The sequence below is a fragment of the Cyprinus carpio genome, chromosome A1 (assembly GCF_018340385.1).
Source record: "Cyprinus carpio isolate SPL01 chromosome A1, ASM1834038v1, whole genome shotgun sequence".
Lineage (NCBI taxonomy): Eukaryota > Metazoa > Chordata > Actinopteri > Cypriniformes > Cyprinidae > Cyprinus > Cyprinus carpio.
This window is the reverse complement of record NC_056572.1, coordinates 26,606,090-26,629,080: the sequence shown is the minus strand read 5'-3', so window position 1 is coordinate 26,629,080 and position 22,991 is coordinate 26,606,090. Positions and strand designations below refer to the sequence as shown.

Here is a 22,991-nt window from a genome sequence, read left to right as displayed (position 1 = left end):
GGCATCAAAGCCAACGGTTTATTTGAAGTTGCTGATTTCTCAGGTTTATACGTGCAATGTATTTTAGCTGTGTTTCCTAGGGATGTTTAATGATTCATTCTTGTTAATCCATCCAACAGACAACATGAGTCCTGTAATGTTGCATAATTAGTATAATGAGGCATAATTAAGCCTTGGAAAAAAAACTAACTATCAACAGCTTCATAATAAACACAGAGTTTATGACAAATAGGGACTTGTAGACACAAACAGGTGACTTATTACCATAAATAACAGAAATGCAGGTTGCAAGTGACAAGGGAACAACAAATTTAGATTAAATGTGCACATAACAAGCATTATGGTAGAAAGTTTTAGTGGGTGGGTGGGGGGGGAGGGGGTTGAAGAGCATAAGGAATTTATAGAGCAGTGGTCATACGTTCCTGTTATGTGGTGCCATGACCCAGAATATACTTAACGGTTTAAACTGTATATTGATTTATTTAAAAAAATTTTAGCTATGAAGACAACACATTTTTCCCACTAGTTTATTTGTTTATTTACATTTGTCTACTTACTATGTCAAAGAGTGGATTTCTCTATAATTTGACAGAAATGATGCAAAATATTGTTTTCTGCTTTGAAGTGATAATTATCTTAAATTCTCTTTATTGTACACATTATATGCATCACAATTCCTATCAACCCTTCTCTTAAAAGATACTGTTGTCTCCTTATTAAAAAAGTACACTAACTTTTAAAATATTTTATTTTTCCACTTTACCACAACAAATATTTCAATTGTTTAGATTGAGTAATAATTCATATTTTATTAATATATTTTCATATTTGAAGACTGAATATTTTGGTCTGGGATAAAGGTAAAACAATAAAGTGCATTCATTAAGATTTTTCATTACTAGAAGTACTGGGGCCCGTTCTTCGTACTCATAATGAAGTACTAATCATGATCTGGCTATTTTGGTTCTTCAAATGCATCTGTTGTTGATGATTAATATGGCTGGATTGAGTTATCTGAGATAATTGCATATTTATGGGTTGGTTTAAAAGGGGGTATAACTGATCAGCAACGCTGCTTTTGAGCAGTTTCACTCAATACACCAACACTTTAACCTGTTCCAATGCAAGTGGTGGCTGAAGCATGTGCAGTAAGTGAACTTGTTTTATGTTTTTTTTTTTTTTACATCAGTGGGGAAGACAATGCATAACATTTGTTTCCATTGCACAGGACAGTGAAGAAACCCTCTCAGATGACTGTCCCTTGGAGGAAGAACCTGTAAGTGCATAAATAACCTCTGACCTAAATGTGTATGTACTTATGTAATTTCTATGCTGACTGCAGTATGAGTTGCAGGAATCCACACCTGCAGAGAGAAGGGATACAGAGGTGGGCAGTGTTTTATTTTCCACTTTATTTTTGTTATACTGTATGAGGCATATTGAGAGTTCAATCTCTTCTGTGCAAATGGCACAGGGTAACATCTGTTCAAAAAAAGGTTCACTGTAAAAAGTCGTTCAGTGCTATTGTCCATATGACTTCATTTTAAAAACTATATTTATTCCAATAAATTAATTTATTTTTCTTTCTTTGTTTTTTTGAGTTATCAATAAGTAAAAAGTGTGAATATTTTCGTAACTTAATATTTTCTATAATAAAATTAATTTAATTGGACTTCAACATAAATTGATTTTTAATTTAACTCATTTTAAAAAGTTTATACCAGACGTAAAAAGACACGACCCGCCCACCTGCAGCAACGGAAGAACAAGCCCGGGCAAGTCCTTCACGCTCGTCTGTTTCATGAGTTTATTTGAACAAGGTTTTCCACGGAGCCGGATCATTTATACTTCAAGTTCCCCATGTAAGTAATTCTTTGTATTTTTAAAAGTTTGATTTTACTCTAATTAACGTGTTTGTGTTGTGCAATCTGCAAAAGCACCGCTCTGTTTCCTACAAACATCTGCGACCGCCAAATTCGAATGTGCTCTATCTCAAACAGCTCTTAACTTGAACCACATACTGTATAAATCTACCTGTGTGTGCACTGTATACGTAATGTTGTCTTTGTGTGATACAGTTTAATGTTTCAGAGGTGTTTGTAACTTCAAAAACATTTTCGTGGCTTCGATATAACATTAGTTTGGTAGTGGACGCTGACGCACTAAGGTTACACTCAAAGCCACAGCTAACGTTAGCTGAGTGATTATCAATTAGTCCAAAGCTGTTTAATTATGGTAAAGCATAGTTGAGGCAAATATCTGGCATAGTTCCTCTTTCACAAAAGTGTACGCTCACAATGTAACAATGTTCTATGTAACATGTATGTTAACAATGTAATATGTTACTCTATGCATAGGCCTAACGTTAACTCATAACCCAAATTTCATATTTGTATTGCTCTGTAGTTATTGGGTGCAGATGTCTAACCCGTCTCTTGATATATTTATATGAATTTTGTTGATGCATTTTAAAACTGTTTAAGTGAGAAGATTTTTTGACTAATTTATTTATATTAGCATCCCTCCTCCCAATATTGTAATTGGTTAACTGCTTGTAGGTGCTGTGTGATGATGATATTACAAAAATTCAGTGGGGTTTTTACACAAGGTTTCTGATTATTTTCTAAAATAAGTTCTGCAATGAACTAATGTTAATCATTCTTGTTTTGTTCAGCAGGGTAATCATCACTTGTATTTTAAGTGTATTTTTTAAAGGGCTTTTTTCACACTTGTATTCAAAAGGCTTACTAACTTAATTTTTTTTCTCTCCCCATTGACAGATGGGATGGCCCTGTAAATTGTGCAGCACCGTGGTACCAGGAAAGAGTGACATTTTAAAGCATTATAGACTGCATCATGGGACCTTTGGACACAGCCATGCCTTGCCTTGTATTCATATAGATTGCCCATGTTCTTTTAAATCCTGGAGTTCCTTCCGCTCTCACCTCTCAAGATACCACCCAGAAGCTAAATCCCTTAATTCACCACAAGTAAGTCTTTCATTTACCTGCCCTTTGTGACTTTGACATGAGATAGTACTCACTTTTTTGCTTTGCATAAAGTTCAAATGTTGCTTATCTTTTAAAGTCAAACATTTGCTGTCCTACAGGTAAACGAGGAGTTCCGAAGATGTACTGCGGTTCCCCTGGAAGCAACGTTTATGTCACAGCTGGACAAGCACACCCCAAAGCTCCTAGAGCTCTTTAGTGCCAAGGGTGGAGCAACTGGTCAACGCATCAAAAACTTGATGATGGAACTGATACAGGTGGGTCAAAAGTAGTTACTAAGTTAAAAGATACAATATTAATCAATTCAGTAGTTTGTTTTTCAGTTATCTTGCTGTTTTTTTTTTTTTTTTTTTTTTTTTTTGTTAATTAGACTAATTAGAAGAAAAACTGTCTCAAGTGTTATTACTATTTATCTATTATAATAAATAAAAAAGAAAAACTATTACAGACCTAGGGTAATGATGGCATTACATGGTTGGAGTGAATTTACCAACAAAAAATAATTTATTAATTATTGTTCTATTAACTAGGACCCAAGTGCCACTGCAGTGAAGAAGAGAGATGTCACTCTGAGATGCCTCTTTGAGTATATGGGAGAGAGTGGACAAGAGCTCATCTCTGATTACTTTGTAAGTATTGTTTCAAAGCAGGTTTGGGTCAGTCTGGTGAACAGGTTTAAATTGTGAACTGACTGAACCAGCATTTAGCAGGTAGTGGTGTAGTATTTGTTTTTCATCAAGAAATGAGATTGTCTTAAATACTTTATTTTTTTATCTCAAAGGGGGCTGCAGAGACCACTGTTCATGAGGACCTGAAAATGAAGAATATGATCATCTATGTCTGCCGTGAGCCAGATGCAGTAGGAATCATCATAGAGGGAATACCAGTCCTTACCAATCTTGGAAATCTGGCCAAAGCATGCTGCTTGCTGCTTGGGTTGACATATGCACTTAATCTTGAGTATCCATCCAAGGTTTCCAAAACATTTGAGGTGTTTCAAAGACTTTTCGTGGGACTTGACACACTGCGCCCAAAACCAAGCCCCAAGTTCATGACTCTGAAAAACAAGCTCCTCGCCTAGGCACTCAGACATGACTGTCACTCTGCACTTGTGAACAGCTGTTTTCTTTGTCTGTTCAACATCATTGTACACTGGACATAATGTTGAATTTTTCAGGATGTTCTAATGGTTTGTTCTTGTAATGTGTTATACTATGCTGCAGGTCATTCTGGTGTGCAAAAAAGTTTATATTTTATACACACAAAATAGCCCTTCTGTGAAGCTGCACTTTAAAAACTGGTCAGTTAGTGGGATCAGTGAGATGTTTAACTAAAGAGGTTTCAAAATATTCACACACTGTGAAGGTATTATGCTAAGCTGCACTTTTTAAGTTGAGGTCAGATGCTCATGCTTGTGATGCTCATGCTTGTGACATGCTGTAATGTTAGTGTTAAATGTTTCAATGTTATGTACACACTGTACTGTTAAGGTGTTTTACTAACCAGCAGTTTATAAGCTAAGGTTATGCTTTCTTTAATGCAAGAACACAGATGTTCTTGATAGTTTATACTGTCCAGCTCATTGCTACTGTTTGTATATGGCTTGTGACAAAAGTGCCTGTTAACTTGATATTAAAATGTTTTAATATTATGTATGTACACAGTAAAAAATACTGTGAAGGTGTTCTACTAACCTGCACTTTGTAAGCTGATGCAGATGTTATTGGTTGTTTACACTGTCCAGCTCATTGCTGCTGTTTGTATATGGCAATTAATAAATGCTGGAAATTGACACAGTATCTAAGCAACTAATTATTTGAAGCCGTTTACACTTCCAAAACAAGAAAGGGCAAACTGGTTAAAATTAATAAATCAGAAGCCATTAACCAGTATTTTTTCATTTAAATGTTACCTATTTTAATTAAGCCTAATGTGTGTAATATGCTGATATTTTTTACATTGATTGTACTCAATTTATTGGCTTTTTCTGAAAGTGCTACTTAATATTTTTACATACATTGAAATGCTTATTATTAAGTTGGCCTTACTCAAAATATCAGTTAGTTCACTAAACTTGCAAAAAGTAGTTGGAAAATGTTGTCTTAATTTTATTGAGTTAGATCCAAGTAACAGTTTTAACAGTGTTTTATTCAATTTGTCATATAGAAAATATAAGTTGAGGGCACAAACAGACCTTCAAGCTTTAATGAAGAAAAAGGTTGCACTGCTCCAGAGCAGGTTTAAGCTTAAGGACCTGTTGCTATGACAGCAAGTCCAGGATGAGCTTTGAAGAACCATATAATCTACAATCAAATCCGAGTTAGCGACATAATAAGAATGGGCCCCAGGGCCTAGCCAAACCTGTAGTGCCTGCAGTGTTTTGATGTGCATATAAAAATTGACTAAAATGCTATTTTTAAAAATCACACCAAAAAGCTAAATTAACGTGGAGAAGAGCAGCTCACATTATATATTTCTGAGTCTGATGTATTCTGATTGCGCTTGTGTCTCGGTGAGTGAATATGTTGGCTTTAAGCAATCAGATGTGACAAGCTTAATTGTATCTCTGCGAGTGGATGATAAAGTCACAGATATCCACCCATATGGAAAAGAAACGGAATGAGATGGAGCTGCCCATTTCATACTAGTCAATCAGGCTCTCCCTAAATGGGGGAAAAGACAGAGTAGGAGGGAAAAAGCTATGAAAAGACACAGTAATATATGCAACAAGCTCATTTGAAATGCATGCCAGTGACAACATTTCTGCAAAATGGTAATATGTTGCTTCTTGCATGTTTTGTTACACTTTGAAAGGGAAAAGTCCAGTGAGTGGAGCTAAAAGCAGGTTAAGTTTATCTGAAATAGATGAATGTGGTGCTATTTTATCACCTTGGTTGTTGTACATCGGAGCAGATCAGAAATGAAATGTCCAGAGAGCGGCACTAAAAGATTAATGATCGCATTTGAAAATCACATGCCACCTGCAGTAAACCCCACCCTGAACCTAACCAACAGTGTTAACAAAAGCAAACGTGAGATAAAAACGTATTTATGAATCAACCATAGCATTTTAGCTTGCTTCTACAAGTCTTTGAGCTCTTTTATTATGACTTGTTTTTCATAGGACTCAAGCAATCCGCATCGTGCAGTGCTGCACCAGGTGAGCTACCGAGCAAGTTTACTACATTAGAAAAGCTATACATATGGAGTTGGATATGTGATGCAAACATCAAAATGTATTACTTCACAAATCATGCACTACGGTAAAATCGTTTTGAGGTCATAACAGTATTGTGCAAGGAATCACATGAAAATAAGTCTTAATTTGTGTGATAAAGAATAAAAGTTGTTGTTTTACTCCCACTAGTGGTCATTTTAGCTGGAAACTACAGTGAAATGTATGTATAGGTAAGTTTTTGGAGTTTGCAAAAATGTAGGTAGAGGCATTTTTTTTCCAGTGATTCTGAAAATATGGCTGCTATCTTAATATTTACCTGTCTGTTTTTGGATTACACTTTATTTTGATGGTCCTGTTTATAAAAAAATGGTTGACTAGAAATAACTTTGCAACTACATCTAACTACCTAACTATGTCAACTAACTCTCAGAGTATTAAAGGTGTATTAGTAGATTGTTTGGTTGGGGTTAGGGTCAGTTGACATGCACTTGCAAATTTGCTTAATCAGTTCTAATGTCTCTTGGGGAATCATTAAAATAGTGTGTTTGCAGATATTAAGCAGACAGTCTACTAATACTGGTACGGATGGCTGGTAGCTGACATGTAGTTACAAAGTTACTTCTAGTCAAAAGAATGTCTGAAGGGGACCATGAAAATAAAGTGTTATCCTGTTCTAGACACTAAACGGTCCATTAAACTTTCCTTTCTGCTGTTCATCTTCTCTGAAGTAATATATTTTCAGTAGTCTCTTATCTTTTTTTCTCCCAGTGCTTACCTGTTTCTCTGTCAATCTCAATTGTCACAGAGCACATCTACTTGACGCAGGAAAATGGCTACTGAAATACTTACACATCGAACTGAAAGACAGAAAATCCTGCCAATGAGCATGTGTAAGCCAATTATCATATTTATCTTTGTTTTGCTGGTAATTTCAATCTCACTTGGTATACAAACACAATTATCCTCGGTAATGAATGTTTCGCCCTGAAATTAAAACTCTGTCATGATCTACTTACTGTCATGTTGTACAAAGTTTCTTTCTTCTGCAGAAATGCAATTAAAATGAATAAGGAGCTTTCAAGCACAAAAGTATTCTAAATGTGTGCTTGTACTCTATATTTCAAGTTTGAAGCCACTGAGGGTGTAATTTTACATGTATTCAGAAATGTTTTGATAGAGGTCTTTTGGTTCAGTATACAATACCAGGGACAAATACATTGTTTTAATGACTGCATGCACTGGACTTGTATGTGGAAGTTATAAACTCAGAGTTTCCCCCTTTGGATGGGATGATACAGTTTATATTGATATACTCTGATGTTGCGAACGCATCTGAAAAATAATGAAGGACACAAAGTGAGCTGCTGCATAAAAGTGCATAATTTAAGTTGCCCTGAAAATGACATGTGCTTTATATTAAGTGCTTCAAACTAAATCACAAACCTATGCGACTGTGCCATTTAATGCACTTGAGACCTGCTTAACTTATATCTTACAGTTGTATCCTTATCTGCCAATGTTTAAAATTCACAAGTACTTCTATTTTGCAAAAAGGCTAGTCCTGACAGCAAGTTTCTGTTAAACTTCACCAACCTCACTGAAGGCAGCGCATTTGCGTGTCCAAACGGAGACTGGGGGTAGGGCAGTACAGCTATATAATATTTTTGCCACATCTCCTTCTTTTGATAGATTTTTTCACACTCAAAATAAGGTCTACTCTACGGTTGAGAAATCAGCTAAAGAATTAAAACCACACTGTATTTGTTCAGTACACAATCTGAACTGAAAGACCAGCACCAAAAATTTCCTCTGTTCTAGCTCCTCGTCATGTTCACAATATCTAATTTGTGTGCAAATGATTAATTTGAGTTGGATCTTTTCAATAAATCGAATGGCTTAAGAAGACTTAGCTGGCCATATGGACCATATGCTTTTGTGATCTTTTCTGAAGCTCAAAACCTCCAGTTCTGGGAACGGGATGGCAGAATTTTTATTTTTTGGGCAAACTATCCCTTTAAATATTTTATATGACCAGTTATTTGTTCTTTTTGTGCTGTATCAGGAATATTTTGTGACATGATATTTTGTTTTATTTACTCTCTTGGATTAGATAGCGCCTAAGGCAAAACTTTAGGCACAAGGCTTGACAAGTCAGCAAAGAGGGCATAGCTCTACAGCTCTGGAGCTCCGCTCCAAAGTGGCATCTCCAATAATCCCTGTAATCCATTAACCCTTTGCTTTTTTCTGCTGATACAGTGTTTGCTGGTCTGTGGTAAGATCTTCTTTGTCATACACACAAAAACCACACAACAAGCCTCATTGGAGCAAGGAGGCATACCATTGCACAAACAGAAGGGCATTTGTCTTGAGAAATAACCACTGCTTCAGCTGTTTTCAGGTCAGATCAGGGCCCTGTCAGCCCTTTCATTGTCTTGTCTTGATGAAAGGAGAAAACTCACAGGTATATACTTCACAGGTTCTGCAGCGCTGAATACTTTATCAGCAGTCTCTTTAGACGCAGCTAGACAGATCAAAATCAGCCTGCAACAAGTCCTCCATGCAAGCTTTAACAGATGCCGCTGACTCTAAGCCAATTCACTATTGATTTCTTCAACACCAGATACCTTCTTTTCCTACAATATAAGTGTCTCTTTGGTTTTGTGTCCTTTTTGTTCTTTCATGTCCACTGATAAGATAAAAAATAGATAAAGTCAATTAATTCTGCACATACTGTACAAGTGTCACACACACACTTCACATGGATTTTGCTTTCAGTTTGCACCATCTTACCTTGCTTAGTTGTCATAGTTACTGATTTAATTTGTCATTTCATTCAGCTGTTGTCACTCACTCATCACCTCACTAGCTCTTGTATTTAAGTTCCACTGTTTCTGTTTATTATTGTCAGGTCTTTACTACGGTTGTGTTGGATTTCCAGTTTCTTTTGGATTTACCCATTGAAGATTAACAGTCTTTAACTCTTATCTTCATCTTTGTGCGAGTTTGCACACAGCTCATTGTGACAACAATGACTTTCATACTATCATAAAGCAAAACAGGCCTTATAGATGTAACTAAAGACTTACACGGTAACAACCCTGTTATTCAAATGAACAGCAACAGTGTCCCGATTCACTTGGAACAAGGGAACGAGGAAACGCGTGAGTTGCTCAAAACCAACAGTCTTTAATAAAACAACACAGAATAACACTCAGAAAGACATTTACAATACCGGACGCCGAACTAAGAACAGGTAACACTTTATATACTCATGACATGATGAGGGGATGACGAGACACACCTGGGATCAATAGAACTAAATGGGGAACACCTGGAACAAACGATAAGGACAGGAATGGGAAGGACCAAATAGGGGCATAGAAACACATGGGGAGCAAAACACACACAAAACACGGAACAAAGTCTGACAAACAGCCTGTCATGTTCATGCTAATTACTCTAATTCTACAAAAAAAAAAAAGAAAAAAGAAAAATTTGAAAATACAATTCTAATTACAGTTAAAATAAAAAGATCATTCTACTATGGACAACACACCATGCAAGATTTAATACTGCCAAAATAGTTAGATAATTTAATACTTCCATTCAAACAGCAGCTTGTAGCAATGTTGCTTTAATTGATTGAATCTATGCTGAATTGCTAACTCAATTGAAAACAATGAGTTCAATCCAGCAGAACAGAGCAGGCAATGCAAATGAAGGTGCACGTGGCACTCCCGTTCCCCAGGAACATGTCTTTGCTGGCAGCTAATCAATCAGCTGTGGTAATGGCTGTCTCTCTCTCTGCCTACAGTGGTACCTTTTAACAGCTCAGCTCAATTTAGTTGAAGACAATTTTGACCTTTTGTGGACACTTAGAATCTTGTTCATCAAGCCAATAGGTGCAAAAGACGCCTGCATTGATAGTTTCTATCAACAAATGGATCGACAAACAAGCTTGTAAATATTGTCTGGCTGCCCATAATAAAATTAATATATGACCTGATTGCCCATAAAATGCCAGTAAGCCACTAGGATAAGAGAATTAAACACATGTGTATGCATGTGTGTGTGTGTGTGTGTGTGTGTGAGAGAGAGAGCGAGAGAGAGAGATGAATCATACTGTAGCTAAACCTTTGATGGTCCTGTTTTTTTTTTGTCTTGTTTTTTTTTTTTTTTTACATAAGATTAAGAAGTCTTACCAAGGCTGCATTTTTTTATGAATATAGTTTAATGTTGTTAATAATAACAAAGAGAACTGTTTTTATATATGCATGTGTATATATACAGGTCCTTCTCAAAAAATTAGCATATTGTGATAAAAGTACATTATTTTCCATAATGTAATGATAAAAATTAAACTTTCATATATTTTAGATTCATTGCACACCAACTGAAATATTTCAGGTCTTTTATTGTTTTAATACTGATGATTTTGGCATACAGCTCATGAAAACCCAAAATTCCTATCTCAAAAAATTAGCATATTTCATCCGACCAATAAAAGAAAAGTGTTTTTAATACAAAAAAGTCAACCTTCAAATAATTATGTTCAGTTATGCACTCAATACTTGGTCGGGAATCCTTTTGCAGAAATGACTGCTTCAATGCGGCGTGGCATGGAGGCAATCAGCCTGTGGCACTGCTGAGGTGTTATGGAGGCCCAGGATGCTTCGATAGCGGCCTTAAGCTCATCCAGAGTGTTGGGTCTTGCGTCTCTCAACTTTCTCTTCACAATATCCCACAGATTGGGTTCAGGTCAGGAGAGTTGGCAGGCCAATTGAGCACAGTAATACCATGGTCAGTAAACCATATACCAGTGGTTTTGGCACTGTGAGCAGGTGCCAGGTCGTGCTGAAAAACGAAATCTTCATCTCCATAAAGCTTTTCAGCAGATGGAAGCATGAAGTGCTCCAAAATCTCCTGATAGCTAGCTGCATTGACCCTGCCCTTGATAAAACACAGTGGACCAACACCAGCAGCTGACATGGCACCCCAGACCATCACTGACTGTGGGTACTTGACACTGGACTTCAGGCATTTTGGCATTTCCTTCTCCCCAGTCTTCCTCCAGACTCTGGCACCTTGATTTCCGAATGACATGCAAAATTTGCTTTCATCCGAAAAAAGTACTTTGGACCACTGAGCAACAGTCCAGTGCTGCTTCTCTGTAGCCCAGGTCAGGCGCTTCTGCCGCTGTTTCTGGTTCAAAAGCACAAGCCTGTGCACGTTGGCTCTGGATGTTTCTACTCCAGACTCAGTCCACTGCTTCCGCAGGTCCCCCAAGGTCTGGAATCGGTCCTTCTCCACAATCTTCCTCAGGGTCCGGTCACCTCTTCTCATTGTGCAGCGTTTTTTTTGCCACACGTTTTCCTTCCCACAGACTTCCCACTGAGGTGCCTTGATACAGCACTCTGGGAACAGCCTATTTGTTCAGAAATTTCTTTCTATGTCTTACCCTCTCGCTTCAGGGTGTCAATGATGGCCTTCTAGGTTAACCTCTTACCCATGATTGCGGTTTTGAGTAATGAACCAGGCTGGGAGTTTTTAAAAGCCTCAGGAATCTTTTGCAGGTGTTTAGAGTTAATTAGTTGATTCAGATGATTAGGTTAATAGCTCGTTTAGAGAACCTTTTCATGATATGCTAATTTTTTGAGATAGGAATTGTTGGGTTTTCATGAGCTGTATGCCAAAATCATCAGTATTAAAACAATAAAAGACCTGAAATATTTCAGTTGGTGTGCAATGAATCTAAAATATATGAAAGTTTATTTTTTATCATTACATTATGGAAAATAATGAACTTTTATCACAATATGCTAATTTTTTGAGAAGGACCTGTATATATACACACACAGTGCCATGAAAACGTTTTTGCCCCCTTCCTGTGTTTTCTCTTTTTTTTTTTTTTTTTTTTTATATTTGTCGCACTTAAAAAATTCAGATTATTACACAAAGATAATGCAGGTAAATACAAAATGCAGTTTTTAAATGATAATTTCTACATGGCCCTACGTGAAAAATGCATTGCCCCCTCCTGTTAAATGTTGAAAGTGATGTGTTTGATTACATTATTTTAGAAAGCTGAGTTAAATTTCACTAGCCAAACCCAGGCCTGATTACTGCCAGACCTGTTAAATCAAGAAATAGAACCTCTCTGATAAAGTGAAGCATGCTTAAAGAGCAACACATCATGCTGCGATCTAAAGAAATTCACGAACAGATGAGAAACAAAATAGTTGACATGTATCAGTCTGGAAAGGGTTATAAAGCAATTTCTAAGGCTTTGGGACTCCAGTGAACCATGGTCAGAGTCATTATCCACAAATGGAGAAAACATGGAACAGTGGTGAACCTTCCCAGGAGTGGCCGGCCGACCAAAATTACTCCAAGAGCACAACAACGACTCATCTAGGAGGTCATAAAAGAACCCTGAACAACATCTAAAGAACTGTACATGCCTCACTTGCCTCAATTAAGCTCAGTGTTCATGATTCAACAATAAGAAAGAGACTGGGCAAAAACGGCATCCATGGGAGAATTCCAAGGCAAAATCCATTGCTGACCAAAGTTGAACTTTTTGAAGGTGTGTGTCCCGTTACATCTGGTGTAAAAAACCAACACAGCATTTCATAAAAAGAATATCATACCAACAGTCAAACATGGTGGTGGTAGAGTGGCGGTCTGGGGCTGCTTTGCAGCTTCAGGACCTGGACGACTCACCATAATTGATGGAAGCATGAATTCTGCGCTCTATCAGAAAATCCTGAAGGAAAATGTCCGGCCGTCAATTTGTGACTTCAAGCTCAAACACACTTGGGTTATGCAGCATGACAATGATCCCAAACACAGCAGCAAGTCCACCTCTGAATAGATCAAGAAAAACTAAATTAAGGTTTCGGAGTGGCCAAATCAAAGTCCGGACTTAAATCCGATGGAGATGCTGTGGCATGACCTTAAACTGTCTATTCATGCTCGAAAACCCTCCAATGTGGCTGAATTAAAACAATTCTACAAAGAGGAGTGGGCCAAAATTCCTCCACAGCGATGTGAAAGACTCATTGCCAGTTATCACAAACACTTGATTGCAGTTGTTGCTGCAAAGGGTTGAACAACCAGTTATTAGATTTAGGGGGCAAATACTTTTTCACGTATGGCTGATGTTTGGACAGCTTTTTTCCCTTAATAAATATAATCATTTCAAATCTGCATTTTGTATTTACTCGGGCTATCTTTGTGTAATATTAAAATTAGTTTGATGATATGAATCTTTTAAGTGTGACAAATATAAAAAAAAAAAAAAAAAAACGGATGGGGGAAAAAACTTTTTCACACCACTGTGTGTGTGTATGTATATTATATGTATATATGTATGTATGTGTGTATATATATGTATATATATATATACACACACACACACTTTTGATCGAATTGCCTAGCAACTTTTATGATGGCTGTTGTTGTTTAATGTTAAGCACAAACAGACAAGTGTAACATTAAACCTAATCTGTCTCTAAGAGAAACATTTGTCCCTTTCCGAGTAATTAGAGAAGATCTTTTTTGCAGCTAAAGATTCAAGAGCACGCTCTAAGCATTGATTTGTCCAAAATCAAGTCGGAAAATGTGACTATGCAGACAGCAGCTTCTCATTAAAGTAAATTGGATTGTGCAAAAGGGCACCAAAGCAGCCAATGAATACATAGGAAAACTGGTACAGCCAATATACTATTATACAACTGAGAAACAATGATTAGTCTGATCTAGTTATGTGCCACCTCCCTGTTTACAGCCTCTATAGACTTGGTTCTATTTCTGATAAGCTTTTGATTCTATACTGAGAAAGAGAGAGAGCGTGAACGAGATGCAACCGCATACAATTTGCACAATCCATCCACAACCCTGGACTGGAGTGTGATGCGGTGAGCACTGGCAGTGGCAACGGTGCTGAATTCTAATTGTTTTGAAGGGTATGGAACTGAAGGGTTGCCATGGCAACATGCATCAGTCCAAAGGCAGGGAGCGATGGCTCTGTCGCCTCATTGCTATGATGAGTTTCCATGCTGCCTGTTATCATTCACTTTAAGACACAGAAGATTAAAACGGGGGTCTTGAGAAGTCAGCACATGGCATATGTATTTACAGTTCGCACAAATGTGTTCATCATCTGATGTGTATACATATATACATGTAAAGCATTTGTAACTGTGAACTGAATCAGTGTCAATGCAAAGCATGGCTGATAACATACATATGCATTATTGCTTATATTATTGCTTATATTGCAAATATGCTTATTTATTCCTCAAGGCTATGGAATTGCCATTAGAGGTAATTAAGAGCAAAAAACAGGCTGAAGCCTGCTGAAAATGACTAATCATTCATGTAAACATATCGCTGTGTGTCTAACTCCACTGAATAAGCAGTAGGCTTTTAGATAAGATGGGAGCTCAGCAAGCGCCATAAGCTAAAAAATGAGCTCTATGCATTTGTTACAGATATACTCATAATGGAGACGCTGCAGAAAATCAATAGGTAATCAAGTCTGCAATCTAAAAGCAGGATGCACTGGCCTCTTTCCTCCGCCGCTGCACCACAGTGCTCACGCACCCCGGTGAAGATAGATGTGGATGCTGTCGGATTTTGGAGTAATACCGTGAGGTGCATGGTTTTTAAATTGATAATTTTCGTTGCCATTCAGACACTCTTTGGGTAGGGAAAGTCACTTGCAATTTTGATTAGGTTGCACGGTCTGCCGATGTTCTACTGTGTTATACAGGGCCAGGCATGAAAACGTCTTCTCTGCTGCTCTTCTCATGTAATGTTTGGGCTTGTAGTGCCTATAGTGGTTAAAGATCTTAGCTTAACCGTTCAAGTCCATTAGCTACCATTGTTATACTAAAGAGTGCCTTTGTTGCCACATTAACGTATGCATATAGAAAGGTCCCATCATTTACAGTTGCATGTGATTGAGAGATGAACACTGGAAAAGTGTTCAGGAGACACTTTAGGTACTGCAAATACATGTTAATTAATATTACACTGTAATAACGGCACCTTAAAATAAAGTGTAACCACATTTTTTTTTCCTCAGAATATTAGTTGTTGGGGAACCCAAATGCAGGCAATACAATAAAAAATACTATTACTACAACACACTCTTTTTCTTTTTTTTTCTTTTTTTTTTTTGAAAATTCAGCTTCGCCATCAAAGGAATAAATTTAATTTGAAACTGTTAAAATAGAACATATATAATTGTAATAATATTCCAAAACATTATTGTTTTTACTGTAATTTTATAAAGTGCAGCCTTGATAAGCATACAAGACTTCTTTCAAAAACATAAAAAAGCTTTGGTGATACCAAGTTTAAGCAGACAAAGTGGAATATAATTAGGGAATATAATCTAATTTCTCTGTGTCTTTAAGCACCACATTTATCACTGTCCTCTAAAGAAGGTATATTTACAAAAAAGCTCAGTTTGTTATATATTTTGTTGTCAAAGACCTGACTTAGAGTTGTGCTAAATGTGAGAAATATGACATACATCTCAGGTTCGTCTTTTTACACAAAATGTCTCAATATTGCATGTTAATTTAAAGCCAGATTAGAATCAGATGAGAAGAGGGTGAAGATCTGTCTTTCACTTTGATGTAGCAGTGTGGGCTGACATGAGCTCAGAGGAGGACCTGACAGGGGGAATCGCTGATCGGTGCTGGAGGCTTTCTCTCTGCTCCTCCTGTCCCCCTGAGCATCTCCCCGCACCCAGGGCTCAGCTCAAAAATCTCCTCTCTGACATCCATCAGCACTGGATCAACAGTGCTCATAGATCCGTGCTCAATGCTATCTTCCCTCCGTCCGTCCCATTGATCTCCTTGTACAATTATCGGCTAAACGTGTTCAGCTGTTTGACTTTTTGAAGGGGCTGGAAAGTTGCAGTTAAGACAGATGCCATGGGAGAAATCTCACAAGGCCAACCGGCAGCAAAGTGGAGGAGAGATAAAAAGCAAAAGGACACATGACATCTTAATGCATGACTTTTGTGCCTGCAGCAGACGTACTATTCAGTGCACTCTTGCCTGAACAAAGTAAAACACTTCAAAACTATCAAATGTGAGCAAATGGTGGTGGTGTTAAGAAATCTGTGGGCAGTTTTAGCATTTTCAACAACAAAAACTGACCAAAAGATAAACGACAGGAAAACTGTCTACAAAGCTGAAGTTAGCGATGTAAAGTGATATGACTTTGCTGAACTTTGTCACAACGTCACACTCGCAAATTGTTCATGCCATATTGCCAACTCATATTGGCATCTCTCACTTTAATATAAATGACTTACGGTTGTTCTGTCACTGGAAATTGCGATCAGTTTTATAATGCTTTTTTTTTATCTTGGCTTGCTTTTTATGTATTCTTACTGCAGTACATTCACGTCAGGTCTGATTAGAGCACCCAGTTGTGTCCTTTTAGTGAAACAAACAATATTCCGTTTTATTGGCCCCGGAACAGTAATCCTGCTTCAGTAATTTCACTTACTCAAGTGTTTTAGATTTGAAGTTATTGACATGTTGAACCAGCAGTACAGTGCAAGCTACTAAATCAATAGAACGGTTCATCAGGTTATATCCGCATCCCATCAATGCCTTTCATTCAGGAAACGTACCCATTTCTGAAGACTTTTTTCAATGCCTCGGTGAACAAAGAAAGATAATATTTATGGTAGTTAGTTGCTCTATAATCACTTTCACCTCAAAAGCATCTCTCACTGTCTTAGGGGAATAATTTCCTGAGTGTTCAATTATATTGACATGCTCATTAGGATTTTTCTTCACTTGAAAGCTAGATTTTTGTTCTTTTTTTCCCTTGTTTTCAACACTGAAGCTCAATTGGTCAGAAAAGTTGTAATCAGGGGCATCAGACACCTTTGTTTTTAGAAAATGAACTGGACGCACTCCACACTCCACACTTTCATCACAAAACCTTCTCTCTGACCCAGAATACAAAACAATACAATACAAGAAAAAATAAAATAAAATAAATGATTTCTGACACAGTTTTACAATAATAAAATAATTGAGTGTCTTCATTTTCAAAGATACAAATAATTGTCTAATATATATATATATATATATATATATATATATATATATATATATATATTAAAAAATCTGTGTGAATGGCCATGATTAATTGTAAGGTAATTGACCTTGATTCTGATATGCAACACATGACATCATGACATATCATCAAAACATGCGCAACATGTCCCAATGATAGAGTCATGAGGGAGCACTTCCTGTTCCTGAAGCAGTCATACATGTCGCATCGCTCACCCATCCATGAGGGTCGTAAGTGATCGCATGTGACCCCTGCAGTGGACTCATCTCTTTAGTTCCACAATGTTTATCCCAGAAAGGCCCCTGTATTCTCCATTTCATCCTCTCCCCTCATGTCCTGCTGAGGCTTTGCTTATTATAAATAGCAGGCTAAATCTGAACTCAATTATCCATTATCATGCGCAACTGATGAGCCTAAATTTCATTAGGCGATAGAATGTCATGTGGAGAATGATGCCACTTCTTCTGTGCACTCACAGATGATTATTATTTGAGAACACAGAGAGCCTTTGGAGGAACTACATGCTGAGACTGTGTTAATCCAAATATCACAGATTAGCTATTTTCAGAAAAAAGTAAGAAACAGACACACCTGTGATCACTTTCAGTGTGTTTAAGAATCTTTAAAGTCAGTGTGAAATCAAAATTGACACTTTACTTTCTTAATGGACATTCAATGTCTTGCTGTGAATGATTCAGTGGTGCATATTGCCTAATTGAGACAAATGGGAATGCTAAGAGATAGTTCACAGAAAAAAAAAATAATAATAATAATTAAATTACAGTCCATTACAAAACTGTATGATGTGACAGTTCTTTTACATGCAATTTAGACTATTTAGTATGCAAGGAGACTCAAATTCAGATTCCAATTCTAATCCAATACACAATTCTGTTTAATAAAGTTCATCAAATCCTGACCAATATTTTTAGGGTTATTATTGTTAACTAAACCAAAAACATATTGTAATTACTTCAAAATATGGCAGATATGTTACTAGATAAAAATGAGTCATTAAAACCATTATATCATATATCATATCTGAATCTCACATTTTTACTTAAAATAAACTTAATAATAACAATAGTCATCTCATAAATCCATTATAAGAAATTTCCCAAATATCTCAATATATAAAAATATAACGAGAAGTAATCAAAAAACATTGCCTGAGGAAGTGAAAACAATAATAATAATAAAAAAAATACAAAAGGTACATTGGATTTTTTTTAATGAGTCATACAATTATATTAATATCTAAAATTAATTGCAGAAATTAACATGTTATGAGTTCTTCTGCTCCCAGGTATATTACAGCTTGCTATGATAACTCTTTTCCTTCTACCTGAGGGCTTATCAAACAGATTCTCTCACTCCACTAAAACAAACAAAACACACACCGCAAGCCCTCGAGGATGCAGTGCAGTACAGTTGGTAATTCCTTGCCAGTGGTTGCAAAATATTCATATCATTGATTACTCCACTGTTGGCAGGGAGATAAAAGATTGACAATGTGGAGTTGAAGAGAGGGAAAGAGAGAGGAAAGGGGAGATGTAGCTGTGATTAATGCTAAGGAATATCAAAGTGTCTCAGCAAGGAAGTCAGGCTCACAATAAAAGAGGAGAGATGGAGAGAGAGAGAGAGGGGGAGAGAGGAGAGATGGAGAGAGAGGTTGAATGGAGAGAGGGCTGTGGCAAGAGGCAAAGATATACTGCAGCAAATTCAGACAGGCTTTAATTAACACCTCATTTCAATAAAATTGTAAACATGGTCGAAACTTACCATCCCCTGAGTTTAACAAGTTAACGACTGTGTTGAAATCAAATTAACTGTAAATAATCACATGTATCAAATATTCAAAGGGGGGAATTATTCAAGTGTGTGATACAATTGTGGATAATTAAATCATTTTTAGTGTGTCCTATGATTCTTTGAAGAACATCTAAGCAGGCATTAACTCAGAGATAACGTGTCACTTTTGTTTGCTCTTCAGTGCGTGTTTAAACCTTTCCTTTTCAATTCATTAAAGATCATATTGATCTAGCTTGGAGCACGCGAGAAGGGCGAGGGTTTTTGTGGAGTATTACTCAAATCTTCTCCATAGCTGTCGATTGATCCTTTCAGTCGTGCTAAACAGAAAATAAGAGGTTTATCGCTGTTAGTAATGACATGACAGACTGTTCCATGTTGTTTTGGATACTCAGCTGTTGAATGACCAAATAATTAAATAAATATAAATAAATTCATTTAAATGATTAAACAAAAGGTTATTTAAAAAAAAAGAAAGAATTTACCAGTGGCAATTGCTAAACAGAACCTTAGGACTGTATATAGTCTTCCTCAGCACTTATAACGAGTGATATACACTATAATGGTATTTACCTACACATTATTATAAATGGTTAGTCTTAAACACTGCATTCAGGTGTTACCTAATTCCACAGCACAGGCCTTCATGGTCAATTTAAAACCCATATAAGGATAAATTGAACTAGGGGAAATTAGGCATTTAAAGCCTGAAAGTAGTTCTTAATAACTGGCAGAAAGAAACATTTCTCCTAAGCCTGTATTAATTAAAACAGATTTAACAAAAGCTACGGGTATTAGAAGCGTCTTCGTCATTCTTGAGAATATGTGATCCTGCAATATGCTGCAATGACAGTCTATCATAACACTGACATATTAAAAAGGCTCTAGACATATACTGGAGAAACACTGTGCAGTCCAAAACTTTCACATCTCACAAACAATGTCTCCCGTTGTATACAATACACAACATCTCACTGGGTCAAAGGTCAGGTGGATTCTCATGCAGCATATACGAGATTTTGAGGCAATTCAATATTTTCTTTTTATGTCTCTTGCTTTTTGTTCAGTGTTTTGTTCCTGGAGATGTTACTGTGAATACATGCTAATTTTTTATTATTTTTTTTTTTTTTTTTTTTTTTTTTTTTTAAGTGCAAGTGGACAAAACTTCAAATCCTGACCTAATATATGCATTTATTAGTATAATATTTTTTTGAACTTCACATCCAGTAATCACCATGCATTATTGTCATAAGAAAAAGAGCACCTTTGACATTTGGATAATATTAATAACTTTTAATGTTAATGATGAAAAAGACAACCAACATGACTTTCAACCATGTACAGTTTTATCTGAATAGCAGTACTAAACCACATCTTAGAAGTATTGACTGTTGCACAAAGATTTTTTTTCAGTTAAATTCTTCAGGGAAGATCAAAGCCACCCCCACCAACATATTATTTATCATACTAAAGGCCTCGTTAAACATTTACTGGAAGCATCTATTCACATTCTGGATTCAAACAGATATTAAGTCAGATGGCAATTGCAGAAACAGCATATGAACTCAAAGAACCTGCTTAGAGAACATATAGGTGGTTACATTCAGTAGCACTGTTATTGTTTGAAGATGTTTTGTTCTTGCAGAACTCAGAAACAGCCAGTAGCAGTTGTCACAGATGGCACTTTAAAGCATCTACAGTACTTCTCTTGGGATTCGGCTCTTTTGAGATAAGGTATTGCCTGGAGCTCTGCATGAAATAAAGTAGTTTTATTTATTTATTTTTATGATCATTTATTTAATTCACCTATTCACCTTTCTCTCTTTTTTTAACTCTAAATATTGTAGTAATTACAAACAGTCCAGGCACTGCTTTGAAAAGCTTACGAATTCAGTAATTGAGTAATTCTCATTTTTCTCCTTTAGCAAAACTGTTTTAAAGTGGCCACAATTTTAATTTCATGAGGAATTCCTTCTGAAAACTGCCATTACTGCATAAAAACATTGGCAGGAATTTTGGTGGAGGTTGTATAAACCAAAGTATCAATCAAACTAATAAAAGACTGCAGTTGGCTTTATAACCATAATTGTTATTTTTATTTATTATTATTTTTTTTTTTTTTTTTTAAGAAATTAGGCTTCCATACACCCATGCTCATTCCCTGATATTTTTAAATATTCTTGATAATTAATGACACAAATTCTGACTAACACAACACTTCTTAATACAGTAAACAAATGGGACAATTTATCTAAATATCTAACTATATAAATATCTGCAAACTATATATATATATATATATATATATATATATATATATATATATATATAGTAGATGTATAATAGAGTTATTTTTAAGTACCTTAATTTGCTCAAACATTGAAAGCTGTTGTTCTAAAAATCCATTAGAAATTCCACATAGAATATGTGGCTCAAAAATACCTCCCACACTGAATAAGATGCACAGCCTCACACAGAATAAAACTGATGCCCGTTCCTATGCAAAAGTAGCATCATAATGTGTATGCCGCCCATTGCAAACACAGGGTGAGCCACACAAAATTTTAATGATGCTTAGAAGTGTGTATTAAAAGCCATGTGTACACTTGGTAGGACACAGGAACGAAGCCCAGATCATATTTTATCATGTGCAATGGTGTCCCTGTGGCTATACATAACTTCCTACTGTCACTTCTCATTTGATCTGTCATGAGAAACATTATGAGTGCCTTCACACTAACGTTGTTCAGTATAAAAGAAAGGAGGGGATGACATATTGCACAAACAGTCCAAGGTAACAGACAAACGAGTCTTTGTGCGTCTCATTTTTCAGCCGTGCTCTTCGTGTCTTAAAGCCGAGGCGGAGTTGAAAATGAAGTGTAGTTTTTGTGTCGCAGATGGAGGACGCATGATTGCTAGCCTAGTGAAGGTGCATGACAAGTCTAGCTGGTGGAATCAAACAATAGACTAATGAGAACCTGAGAGGAACTGACAGTTTAGGCAGAAAGGTCAATGCTATGAGGTCAACTGCTACTCGAAACAAAAGCATAGACACTTTCGGACACCGAAAATGTCATAACACTTTGCATGTTACTTCAATACATTGACTTTATGATCACTGCATAATCAAGAGAGGCTTGTCAAAGGCACTTTTCTACCACAAGCTGATCTGACTTTCAATAAACCGATTAAGGACGTCAATTAGCATCCGCCCCTCCCGCCAGCAGCAACCCTCCACGCAACATTAGACATGAAAACTCTTTGAGAGCTTTGATCTGTCAGCGAGCGCATATACAATCTTTATACAGCCATTTAGAAAAATGGCAAACTGGAAGTACAAAGGTAGCTGCGGCAAACACAAAAATAGCCATGAGAAAGGCAGGTAAACAGCACCCTGAATAAACCAAGGCGCTAGCTGGGCGATAGATAAGATGGCTAGTCTAACAGCTAAGAGATGAGGAAAAAAAGAGGCCGTTCACCCTATGTGGCTAAGCCACTAAATGGAACTTAGCCCTTATCTGAAATGATGCAGGGATTCCTCTGATTCCCCAGCTTTGCTTTGATGTGCTCAGCTTTAGCAGTGGTTGAGAAGCTGCGCTACCCGCCGCCGTACATGCTTTTATACGCCTATTCAACACAATGCCGCCAAGCCCCGACTAGCTCTAGATGGCCTTAGCAGTGAACAGCCGTGTGAAAAGAATGTTAAAAGTATTGTAGACTGAAAACATTTCCGGCCTCTCTTGTATGCATAGTCAGATCAGCCATTTCAGTTTTAAATCTGATGTTACATGAGCCAAGCTTCTAGCTCAAGAGAGTGAGAGAAAAAAAAAAAAGTTGACTTTTTCTTTTCTACAGATGACTAACCTGCATTTAAATGAAGT

The 22,991-nt window shown here is 36.7% G+C and overlaps 1 protein-coding gene across 1 annotated transcript; it reads left to right on the top strand.

The window, feature by feature from the left end:
* Positions 1-1,715: 1,715 nt before the first annotated feature.
* Positions 1,716-4,800, top strand: LOC109108690. The gene is made up of 5 exons (XM_042759863.1): positions 1,716-1,862; positions 2,781-2,990; positions 3,110-3,265; positions 3,539-3,637; positions 3,790-4,800. The coding sequence occupies exons 2-5, from the start codon at positions 2,781-2,783 to the stop codon at positions 4,087-4,089; spliced, it is 765 nt and encodes a 254-aa protein (XP_042615797.1). The 5' UTR covers positions 1,716-1,862; the 3' UTR covers positions 4,090-4,800.
* Positions 4,801-22,991: the final 18,191 nt, after the last annotated feature.

Bases quoted from the DNA above. Each gene is read 5' to 3' on its own strand.
- LOC109108690 (XM_042759863.1), top strand. From the start codon at position 2,781: ATGGGATGGCCCTGTAAATTGTGCAGCACCGTGGTACCAGGAAAGAGT. The intron at 2,991-3,109 runs GTAAGTCTTTCA...GCTGTCCTACAG, and splicing joins AATCCCTTAATTCACCACAA to GTAAACGAGGAGTTCCGAAG. The intron at 3,638-3,789 runs GTAAGTATTGTT...TTTATCTCAAAG, and splicing joins AGCTCATCTCTGATTACTTT to GGGGCTGCAGAGACCACTGT.